The 12,537-nt window shown below is 35.8% G+C and overlaps 1 protein-coding gene across 1 annotated transcript; it reads right to left on the bottom strand.

Annotated features, from left to right (window-relative positions):
• Window positions 1–1,134: 1,134 nt before the first annotated feature.
• LOC111139184 (olfactory receptor 4N2) lies at window positions 1,135–2,151 on the bottom strand. The gene has a single exon (XM_022491377.1). It carries the CDS (start codon window positions 2,056–2,058, stop codon window positions 1,135–1,137), a length of 924 nt encoding a protein of 307 aa, XP_022347085.1. The 5' UTR covers window positions 2,059–2,151.
• Between the last annotated feature and the right edge of the window lie 10,386 nt (window positions 2,152–12,537).

Below are 12,537 nucleotides of genomic sequence, written 5' to 3'. Positions count from 1 at the left end.
GGAAACTAAAATAAAGCAAATGAATAATAAACAAAGGTACAAAAACAGAATCAGACCTATAAATACACAAAACAAACCTATGGTTGCCAGAGGGGAGGCCAGTGGCAGGATGGGGAAAATAGGTGTAGGGAGTGGGAGATATGGGCTTCCAATTATGGAAGAGTAAGTCAAGGGAGTAAAAGATACAACATAGGGACATAGTCAATGGTACTGTAATAGTGTTGGGTGATGAAAGAGTAGCTACACTTCTTTTGAGCATAGTATAACATATAGAGATATTAAAATCACTGTTTTGTACACCTAAAACTAATTTAATATTATGTGTCAGTTATACTCAAAAAACATTTTTTAAGGAAAATAGCCAGGGTTTTTTTGGCCTTCATCTAATTATGGGAAAAATGGCAGCTTAATTTCTTTCAAAATATAATATTTAATATTTCCCTCTTAATGATAATGTTTAACTCTTGATATCTGCACAAAATCTTGAGTTTACAGCCCTAAGACATTTATAAAACTGCATGTGAGAAATCATTCTGCTTCATAAAGCCTTAGGATGGTTTCATATTATAATTATAAAAAAAATCAAACTCTTATATTCACTTCATAGACTCATATGTGTTTTGGACTACCCGGTATATTCAACTCTATTCTTTTTCATATTCACTTATTATACCTCAGTCACTTTGAACTTTGTTTTATTCTTCAAATATACCAAGTTAATTACTATCTTCAGGTTTTTGCACTGCCTGTTCCCTCTGTCTAGAATGCTCTGCCTCCAGATGGTTGCATGGTTGTTTAGTTTATCTGTTAAAGACGGAAAGTAAACTTATTACCCTCACCCCACACTCTCTAGCTCTTATCTATATATCTGTCTATACTTTTGCTTTCCTTTAGTTTCTATATCTCTTCCTGAAACCATTCTATTCATTTTCTATCTTTAATGGCTGTCTATTCCCACTAGATTGTACCTTTAGGACAGGAGTAACTTTACCTGTCTAATTAATACCTCTTTCTCCCAGTGACTAAAATAGATCTAATGAAAATATTCAATAAATGCAGTATTTAGAAATGGATAAATTAATTTCAGATAAAATTCTCTGGTCTTGATTTTTTTATTCTTTTTTTTCCCTTTCATTAGGCTATGTGCTGATTAAACAGCCTCCTCATAGAAGCTTTTACTTCCTGGTTGCGAAGGGTATAAATCACAGGATTCAACAAAGGAAAGATCACTGTGTGAAAAAGAGAAACCACCTTGTCAGCTGGGAAGGCTCTGAAGGGGCGAGTATAGATGAAGATGCCAGGCCCAAACATGAGAAATATAACAATAATATGGGTGGTGCATGTGGAAACGGCCTTGCTCTTCCCCTCAGAGGAAGACCCACGTACACGGCAAAGGATGACTGTATAGGAGGCCAGAAGGCCCAGGAAGCAGAGGAGGGTCATCAGACCACTGTTGAAGACCATCAGAAGTTCCACCACAAAAGTGTCTGTGCAGGCCAGCTTGATGACTTGTGGCACATCACAGAAGAAGTTATCCAGTTGGTTCGGGCCACAGAAGGGCAAGCGGAGGATGAGGGCCACCTGCATAATGGAGTGGATGAAGCCTCCAAGCCACAGAGCCAACAGCAAGGCATAGCAGGCTCTAGGGTTCATGACAGTTGAATAGTGTAAAGGCCGACAGATAGCAATGTAGCGGTCAAAGGCCATCACAACAAGGAGTAATCCTTCCCCTCCTCCAAGGAAGTGCAAGAAAAAGAGCTGAGTGATGCAACCCCTGTAGGAGATTACTTTTTTCTCAGAAACAAAGTCCACCAGCATCCTGGGAGCTACAATGAAGGAATAGGATGCATCCAGGAAGGCCAAGTTACCCAGAAAGAAATAGAGGGGAGCTGTGAGCCCAGGGTCTGATCTGATGGTGAGGATGATGAGGAAATTTCCAGGAAGAATGATGAGATAGAAAATTAAAATTAGCACAAAGACCAGGAGCTGAATATCTCGAGACTGTGTCAGACCAAGAAGGATGAATTCTTTCACTATTGTGCTGTTGTCATTTTCCATCTCCTCTGCCTGCAGTATATCAAGAAGCAGAGTTGATAGTTATTACTGTTTCTTCCCTCTAGAACCTCATTCTTTCTCCAACTAAGATAATTTTACATATCTGGGGCTCGGTCGGTTAAGTGTCCGAGTCTTGATATCAGCTCAGGTCAGCTCAGGTCATGATCTCAGGGTTGTAAGTTTGAGCCCTGAGTCCATCTCCACGCTGGCCATGGAGCCTGATTAAGATTCTCCCTATGCCCCTCCCTTTCCCTTCCTCTCCCTTCCTCTATTAAAAAAAAAAAAATTGACATATTTGTCACATCAGCTAAGTCAACATATCTCAACCCTCACCACCCTGAGTAAACCCCAAACTTTTTGTTAACACCAGACTTAAATCAAGCAAACCAACAAACAAAAATACTGTTTTCATACCACAATTCTTAGTCCCATCCAACCATGCACTTCTATAAACCTGCTCTCCACTTTAAGAATCTGACGTCCTACATGTTGGGATTCCTACCTTCCTGAATCATATGAGTTTCCTAACTGAGATAAAACATAACTCCAATTATTACGATCTTTACATTTTTGTGGCTGTACTGTGCTTGAGCAATGTAGCTATTTTCTTGAAATTACACTTTTTTTCATTCACCAAATCCAATTGTTTCTTGAGTATTTCCTTTTTTTCAGTTCCTATGGAATTTCCAGTTCCTGCGTGTTTATTCTGCCCTGCTCTCTGTATTCTTTTATTAATTCTCCTATTATGCTCCTCTGGTCTGGTGTCTTTCTATTACCCTGACTTCATACTTGTCATTAGGATCCCAGTGATAACTCCACTTTCCACATAACTTAGAGGCAATTTCCTAGCTATATCCCTGGTAAATAACACTTATATAGTCACTCCATACCTTGTTCATCTAGTTTCATTAACGCTATCTAAATCACAGTTACTTCTTATAAACTCCCAGTCTCCTTATTTCTCTGGTCCCAGTATAACACCCAAGAGAGGAGAGACTTTAGCCTTTCAACAAACAACATGCTACAAAACAATATTTGCCAGTATAACACTTTTAAAAATTAGTTATGTCAATGCATAAAATCATAGCATAAAATAGGCAGAAGTAACAATAAAGAGCCTAGAGTCTAATAAATTCCTTTCAAAGATAAGAAAACTAAGGCTACTGTGGTTACCTAAGTTTAGAATGAGTTTTCTCTTTTGTTCTGATTGACAAGTAGTGGAAGAATGCAAGTGTGTTCTAGTTCATTTAAATAAATTACTAACACAGCTTTAATCAGTGGATGTTCTTTTTTGTGTACTTAAATAAAATTATATTACTAGTCTAAAAATCACACCTTTATAGAGTCTAGAATTATAAGTTCAAGTGATTGTAGGGAAAATCCAGACTTAAAGTTCAGTCTGTTTAGCGGGCTATGCTCATTTCAGAAGGGACACATGATTCATTGAGGAGTGAACAGAAAATAGTATATATACTATATATATATTAGGGTTTATAATTATCCATCTATGTACATATTGCATTTTAATTTTATTCAAAACATTTTTTTATATTTGCACATTGATATAATGGTGTATATATATTTTATAAATAATTTGCATATACTTAAGATACACATTCAAAAAATTTTGTCACAGATATGAAATGTTCCTAAAGTTTGAAAATTGATAATCTACAGAAGAATATAATGTAATAATATATACCAGTGCTTCCCTATACTATTTAACTAAATAGCACAGTTGCTTTAAGTACGTTCTGTGGAATATGGGGTGCTATAAAAGAGGAAATCTGCCAGAAAACACTAAAGGGTCAATAATTAGAAAGACTAAAACAGAGAAGGGTGAGGGAAAGAAAGAATAGTAGAGAAATATAAAAGTCAAAAACCAAAACAGTAAGTCTATATGGTGCATTGTTAGGATACATATTTTAGGAAACATCAAAATTATTAGTTTTAAGTATCTCTGAGCTAATTGAGTGGATAATATACAGGTTTCCATTGTATTACTCACAGCCAAAGGTGGAATTTATGAAAGTCATATTTAATGTATCAGTGTGTATATACAGTGTACATATACACAAACAACACATGCACACACACACAGGGAAAGTGGGACCTACACAAAATTTTAGCTGTGCCACCCAAATCAATCTACACATTCAATGCAATCCCTATCAAAATACCATCAACATTTTTCATAGGGCTGGGAAAAAAATCCTAAAATTTGTATGGAACCAGAAAAGACCCCAAATAGCCAAAATCATGTTGAGAAAGAACCAAAACTGGAGGCATCACAATTCTGGATACACAAACTGTATTACAAAGCTGTAATCATCAAGACAGTATGGTACTGACACAAAAAACAGACACATAGATGAGTGGAACAGAATAGAGAACCCAGAAATGGACCCTCAACTCTATGTCAACTAAAGTCAAAGCAGGAAAGAATAACTAATAGAAAAAGGACAGTCTTTTCAGTAAATTATGTTGGGAAAATTAGCTATTCTTCATGCAGAAAAATGAAAGTGGACCACTTTCTTACATCATACATACACAAAAATAAACTCAAAATGGATGAAAGACCTAAATGTGAGACAGGAATCCATCAAAATCCTAGGGGAGAACACGGGTAGCAACCTCTTTGACCTCATCCATAGCAACTTCTTGCTGGACACATCTCCAAAGGCAAAAGAAACAAAAGCAAAAATTAATTACTGGGACTTCATCAATATAAAAAGTTTTGATACAGCAAAGGAAAAAGTCAACAAAATTAAAAGACAACCTACGGAATTGGAGAAGATATTTGCAAATGTCTTATCAGATAAAGGGCTAGTATCCAAAATCTATTAAAAAAAAAAACTTATCAAACTCAACACCTAAGAAACAAAAAATCCAGTCAAGAAATGGGCAGAAAACATGAACAGATGCTTCTCCAAAGAAGACATGCAAATGACCATCAGACCCAAGAAAAATAATTTTTTGTAGGCTCTCCAAATTAGCTTCTCTGTTCACTTCTCAACTTTTCAACATTTGGGCAGCCATTTGTCTCAACATTCATTCCATTATCTCCCTATAAAAATATACTCAGAAACGTAATTCAAAGCCCCCTTTTACTTACTTAGGATTTTTGAATCCCACAAGCTCATTCAGAGTGTATTATTTCATGATGTATTAGTGCTCAATGATATGTCTAAGACATCAGAGGATTTTTGAAGGTCTTTGTGATAGGCTCCTTCACTCTGCCTATTTCCTATCTTTTACCCCTGTTTTTTAACTATTACCTAAACAGATGGTATTACCTACTACCTTACATATTTGATTCATTTTCATCACATATCCTCTTCTCATCTTTGTAATTTCTGTACCTCTGATTCTGAAACAGTGGCTGGCATAAATCTGAGACTACATACAAGATGAAAATTTTTCTAGGTAAAATAAATTTCTGGGGAAATTTCTATAAATTATGGCCCTTTTCAGAATAAAAATATCCTATTTTAGCCAATTAGTGGGAAAAAGCATTGTCAAAAGAAGCTGAAACAAAAATATAAATCCTCACTACTGTATCTCCAATCTTTCTTACCATTTCAGCTAATTCATAGATTATTATCACTGTGGTGATGATGATACAATAGAGAAGAAGTAGGAAAGGTAAGGGGGAAGGGCCACTCTCATTTTTAAGGTGGGGACACAAACATCTACCAGTAAACTGTGTATGCCTAAAGTGCAAACCTTGGTCAGACCAGCTTCTGGAACCAGGTGTTTAAAGACCCAAGGGTCTTACTTCCCCATCTCTTTGAAACATTCACTCATGCTTCCTTCCTTATGTTCTGTCCTCTTTCTCTCCCCTTTCAACTTCATTTTCCTAATTTATTTTTAAATTATTTTTTCCCAAGTCTTCATTTTCCTAACTTATTTTTGTAACTTTGACTACAGTTTCTTTTCCCCTTTTAATTTATTGAATTCACTTCCCCCAATTTTCTTTCCCTATTTGCTTTGCTTACTTTTAAATCTCACTCTTCTTTATCATTTTCTCGTCTTTCTCCCTATCATATATTCACGTTCTTTTCTGTCTGAAATATTTTCAATCTCTCTTCTTGTCCTCTTTTTTTTTTTTAATTTTATTTATTTATTTGACAGACAGAGATCACAAGTAGGCAGAGAGGCAGGCAGAGAGAGAGGAAGGGAAGCAGGCTCCCTGCTGAGCAGAGAGCCGGATGTGGGACTCGATCCCAGGACCCTGGGATCATGACCTGAGCCGAAGGCAGCGGCTTAACCCACTGAGCCACCCAGGCACCCTCTTCTTGTCCTCTTGTTAATTGCTACTCCATTATATCCCATGCCTGTCTTGCCATTATTTCTGAAAACAAAACAAAAACCTTATTTTTGGTTCCTTTCAAACAAAACTGAGCGATAAATACACTTCCTACCATATTCTATTCTTAACAATTAGTCAACAAAATAAAATGTATAAGTCACTACTCAGAACTAATCATTTTCTCTTGAGTGGTATCCTTCTTACAGTTTACCAAATCTGAACCACTCACTAATTTCCATTCCCTCATATATATTTTTTTCTGCATATAAGTGAACCTGATAAAATGAGATGTTTTACCTTTTTTAATAAATCTCATTAATATCATTCTAATGAAATGAATATATTTAACAGTTTCCAAAAATTTGAGAGTAAAGTCTGTCAGCATATTGATTGAAGCTTATAAATTAAGTATAAATTAGTAAGTTTTATATATTCTTAAAAATGTGGCTCAAGCTGAAGAACATGATCAAAGATTTAATTGATACTGATGCTAATGATGGACAAAAAAAGCACTAAACAAATGTATAGGTCTTCAGCCAGGAAATTCACTCATCTGTAAAATGAGATGGTTAAATTACTTCTAAATTCCCTAATTTTTTAAGGAATATCCTTTGGGGCACCTGGATGGCTCAGTGGGTTAAAACCTCTGCCTTTGGCTCAGGTCATGATCCCGGAGTCCTGGGATCAAGCCCCACATCAGGCTCTCTGCTCGGTGGGGAGCCTGCTTCCCCTGCTCTCTCTCCTTGCCTCTCTGCTTACTTGTGATCTCTGTCAAATAAATGAATAAAATCTTTAAAAAAAGAGAAAAGAAAAATCATTAGTTTGGAATTCTTTTATATGAATCTAATTCCTTTTTAGAATGCGTGAGTGTTGGCTCAGCAATTCACTAAATGTATCACCCTGGGAAACTCACCCTGCTTTCAAAAGGTTGGCTTTTCATCTTTCACATAGAATAATGTGTTGGCTCTTTCTATCAGATAGGGATATAAGGATCATGGTATGTAAGGATGACAGTAATAATAAGTAACTTATATAAGAATGTTTGAATGAAGCTAACCCTGCCAATATATAGATATTAAGAAGTAGCTCTACTGAATGGACATATTACCACAAGATCCTTTGTCATGGCTGCAGGGTAAACCCTGGGTGATGGTAGACACAAAAATCTGAGTGATTAATAGGAGAAATTGTGGAGTGCAGTAAAGTTTTCATGTAAAATTGCCAAGGCAGTCAGCTGTTTGTACATCAAGCTTTTCTGAGTTTTACAACTTTCTCTGTCAAAGCCCTATGTTGTTAATAGAACCATAGGCAAAAGAAGAAACCCTCAAATATGTTATACATGGAAATTAAGATATCTGGGTGAATCTTCTCCAAAATCATAAAATCTGTTAAGTTTTTCCTCTGGTGACTTTAGCCTAACTTTCTGTAGTTTCCTTCATCCGCACTTTATAAGGACAAAAGAAAAATATCATTCATTCGTATGCTCCTTGGTTTTAACACCAGATGTTAACTCTCTAAAGACTATTGATAATTTCAGTTACTTATGTTAAGAGAATGAAAGTTTTTTGGCACCATTAAAGTAATTCAAAGCATCAAGAGAATATGGAGATCTACTAGGGGAGAGGAAGAAAATGCCAAACTGCTAAATTTAGATCTTTGGCTCTACTATTCCTATTGAAATTCTGACCTCTATTCCATTGTATTCCAAGGCAGCAGAAAAAGCAGTAGAATAGTTCTAGTATCTTCTCCATTGTCCTCTCCTTGTTTCTTGTAGATATGAATACTATTCCCAGCCCTGGAAATTTGAGTCTCTGGGGGTTTTACGTAATTCTCACAAAGTAACCATCCTTCCTCTCCTGAAAAAAAAAAAAAAGTTAACTGACCATTCTTATTGTTCACAAATACTTGTTCTCACATAGGGACCTTAGATTTTGGAAACTCTTTTAACTCTTTATGATGCAATGAAGAAAGTGCTTTGGAGACTTGAGACTACCACAACCCTACAGAATATTTCCAAAGGGAGCTATTAGAATGTCAACTAAATTAGGCGTGGGGAAATACCAGAGCTTTGAAAAGATATTTTTAAATGTGTCACATAATACCACACTGTATTAATTCTGAATTCTAAAATCAAAATCCTATCAGTAAATGAGATAACAGAACCCTATTTGGAAGCATATTTATTAGGTCAAAAGTAAATAGAAGATTAAGAAAAGTTCATTTATATCTTATAATAAACCCCAACTATAAATAAGTGATAGAAGATTAATATATATATCAAGAAAGCAAGCAGGGCCAGAATGAGAAGATGAGAACAGTGAAGCATTTGCCTTAGGCACAAAATTTACCAGGGTACCAAAAACCTTAAAAGTCAAGATAAATAATATTTTAATGTAATATATTAAAAATCACAGTTAATGTGAAAATTGGAAACAGAATAATCAAATTTTTAAATGAAGACCTCAATATTACAGATATTTCCTTTTGCATGAGTTCCCAGTATGGTTCAGCATGACACTTACTGATTCTTTTTTTTTTAACATTTTTTTTAATTTATTTTCAGCATAACAGTATTCACTGTTTTTGTACCAAGCCCAGTGCTCCATGCAGTCCGTGCCCTAATACCTACCACCTGGTTCCCCCAACCTCCCACCCCCCCCACCTCTTCAAACTCTTCAGATTGTTTTTCAGAGTCCATAGTCTCTCATTGTTCACCTCCCCTTCCAATTTCCCCCAAATGCCTTCTCCTAACTCACCATGTCCTCCATGCTATTTGTTATGCTCCACAAATAAGTGAAACCATATGATAATTGACTCTCTCTGCTTGACTTATTTCACTCATCATAATCTCTTCCAGTCCCGTCCATGTTGCTACAAAAGTTGGGCATTCATCCTTTCTGATGGAGGCATAATACTCCATAGTGTATATGGACCACATCTTCCATATCCATTTGTCCGTTGAAGGGCATCTTGGTTCTTTCAACAGTTTGGCAACCGTGGCCCATTTTTTGATATGATTATCTGTTTTGTGTGTGTTGAGTTTGAGGAGTTCTTTACAGATCCTGGATATCAATCTTTTGTCTGTACTGTCATTTGCAAATATCTTCTCCCATTCCGTGCGTTGCCTCTTTGTTTTCTTGACTGTTTCCTTTGCTGTGCAGAAGCTTTTGCTTTTGATGAAGTCCCAAAAGTTCATTTTCGCTTCTGTTTCCTTTGCCTTTGGAGACATATCTTGAAAGAAGTTGCTGTGGCTGATATCGAAGAGGTTACTGCCTATGTTCTCCTCTAGGATTCTGATGGATTCCTGTCTCACGTTGAGGTCTTTTATCCATTTTGAGTTTATCTTTGTGTACGGTGTAAGAGAATGGTCGAGTTTCATTCTTCTACATATAGCTACCCAGTTTTCCCAGCACCATTTATTGAAGAGACTGTCTTTTTTCCACTGTATATTTTTTCCTGTTTTGTCAAAGATTAACTGACCATAGAGTTGAGGGTCCATATCTGGGCTCTCTACTCTGTTCCACTGGTCTATGTGTCTGTTCTTATGCCAGTACCATGCTGTCTTGGTGATCACAGCTTTGTAGTAAAGCTTGGAATCAGGTAACGTGATGCCCCCAGTTTTATTTTTGTTTTTCAACATTTCCTTAGCGATTCGGGGTCTCTTCTAGTTCCATACAAATTTTTGGATTATTTGCTCCAGCTCTTTGAAGAATACCGGTGGAATTTTGATTGGAATGGCATTAAAAGTATAGATTGCTCTAGGCAGTATAGACATTTTAACAATGTTTATTCTTCCGATCCAAGAGCATGGAATGGTCTTCCATCTTTTTGTGTTTTCTTCAATTTCTTTCATGAGTATTCTGTAGTTCCTCGAGTACAGATCCTTTACCTCTTTCGTTAGGTTTATTCCCAGGTATCTTATGGTTCTTGGTGCTATATTAAATGGAATTGATTCTCTAATTTCCCTTTCTGTATTTTCATTGCTAGTGTGTAAGAAAACCACTGATTTCTGTACATTGACTTTGTATCCTGCCACGTTACTGAATTGCTGTATGAGTTCTAGTAGTTTGGGGGTGGAGTCTTTTGGGTTTTCCATATAAAGAATCATGTCATCTGCGAAGAGAAAGAGTTTCACTTCTTCCTTGCCAATTTGGATACCTTTTATTTCTCTTTGTTGTCTGATTGCTGTTGCCAGGACTTCTAATACTATGTTGAACAAGAGTGGTGAGAGTGGGCATCTGTTCCTGATTAAAATGCTTCAAAGTATAGGGATAGAGGGAACATTCCTGAACTTCATCAAATCTATCTATGAAAAACCCACAGCAAATATTATCCTCAATGGGAAAAAGCTTGTAGCCTTCCCTTTGAACACGACAACAATGATTCTATCTTTATTCAAGTTTGGCATTTATTTTGTTCATCACATATTTTAAAAATTAATTTGGATTTTTAAAAAAATATTAAAATATTATTTATCTTGTTTTTCAGAGTCCATAGTCTCTCATGGTTCACCTCCCCTTCCAATTTCCCTCTGAAAAACAATCTGAGGGATTTGAAGGGGTGGGGGGTGGAAGGTTTGGGGATCCAGGTGGTGGGTATTGTAGAGGGCAGGAATTGCATGGAGCACTGGGTGTGGTACAAAAATAATGAATATTGTTATGCTGGAAAAATAAAAAAATTAAAAAAATATATTATTTATCTTTATTACTAAGTTATTGGGTTTTTTGCAATTCCCTTAGATTTTGCACTCCAGGCAAGTGCTTTACTCATTCTCTAACATCAACATGATCTGGCCCTGAAATCAAATAAAGTGGCCAAGTCAGTAATGAGTATGTAAGATTCAGCATTTTGCTGGTGAGGAAGACATAAACAGAATATAAATAATCCTCATGAAGACTTTGAAGGCATAATTCTTCTTAGAGAAAAAAACCATTTGGTGTAAGATAGACCATTTACTCAAGGGAAAGGGACTTTCCAAATAGAATATTAAAAGATATATCATGATCTCATTATTTGTTGTTTATTCACTTTTACTCAGCTCAGCAAAAACAAAAAGTGATAACTTTATTTTTTGTATTGAAGATTATTAAAATAAATTAGGGTTCAGAGCAATTAAAAGCAACTTTTTTATACCAGTTTTTATTATTTTGCATTAAAGGGAAATTTGAGTTTATGAGTCACTTTACAATTCAAATATGAACACAAATCTTTGTGAACTAAATATAATTCATAATCAAATATGTATTTGTCCTAATCTGTTTTCAGCTCAAAAACACACTGTGAAAAGAAGAAAAAGGGGAGAGAAAAAAAGAGCTAAAGAGAGTTAGAATGATCAAAATATAGAACAGGAAAACAGAGAAAGGAGACATAATTGGAAAGGCAATTATATATTATATATAATAATGTCATATAATTTTATAAATAAATAATAATTATTAATTACATATAATAATATATAATTGTGGAGTAATAGCCCCATCCTGGAGTAGGCTAGAGTCCTGTCACAAAAGACTCTTAAAAATGTGGTATTTTGGGGTGCCTGTGTGGCTCAGTGGGTTAAGGCCTCTGCCTTCGGCTCAGGTCCTGGGATTGAGCCCCACATCATGCTCTCTTCTCAGTAGGGAGCCTGCTTCCCCCCCCTCTCTGCCTGCCTCTGCCTACTTGTGATCTCTCTATGTCAAATAAATAAAATCTTTAAAAAAATATTTTTTAAAAAATGTGGTATTTTTCTGTAATTATGATTTGGGACTTTCCCACTTTTTAATATTCACCCCGATACATAGGATAAAATTAAGCTGAAGATCTAAACTAATTCTCAGAATGGAGGCTCTTTAACCCAGCAGAGAAAGCTTTACCATGTTAGATTTACAACTTCAGAAAAAACAAATAAACAAAAACATTTTTAAAAGTTGTATCCTCAGATTGGCTTAAGATAGTGTATAGCTGATTTACTGATCAAAAAGCATATACACGAGGAGTCAAGATGGCGGAGAAGTAGCAGGCTGAGACTACTTCAGGTAGCGGGAGATCAGCTAGATAGCTTATCTAAAGATTGCAAACACCTACAAATCCAACAGGAGATCAAAGAGAAGAAGAACATCAACTCTAGAAACAGAAAATCAACCACTTTCTGAAAGGTAGGACTGGTGGAGAAGTGAATCCAAAGCATC

The sequence above is a fragment of the Enhydra lutris genome, unplaced genomic scaffold (assembly GCF_002288905.1).
Source record: "Enhydra lutris kenyoni isolate GAN:26980312 unplaced genomic scaffold, ASM228890v2 scaffoldscaffold4, whole genome shotgun sequence".
Classification (NCBI taxonomy): Eukaryota; Metazoa; Chordata; class Mammalia; order Carnivora; family Mustelidae; genus Enhydra; species Enhydra lutris.
Note: the sequence above shows the minus strand (reverse complement) of the source record. Positions and strands in the feature narration are given on the sequence as shown.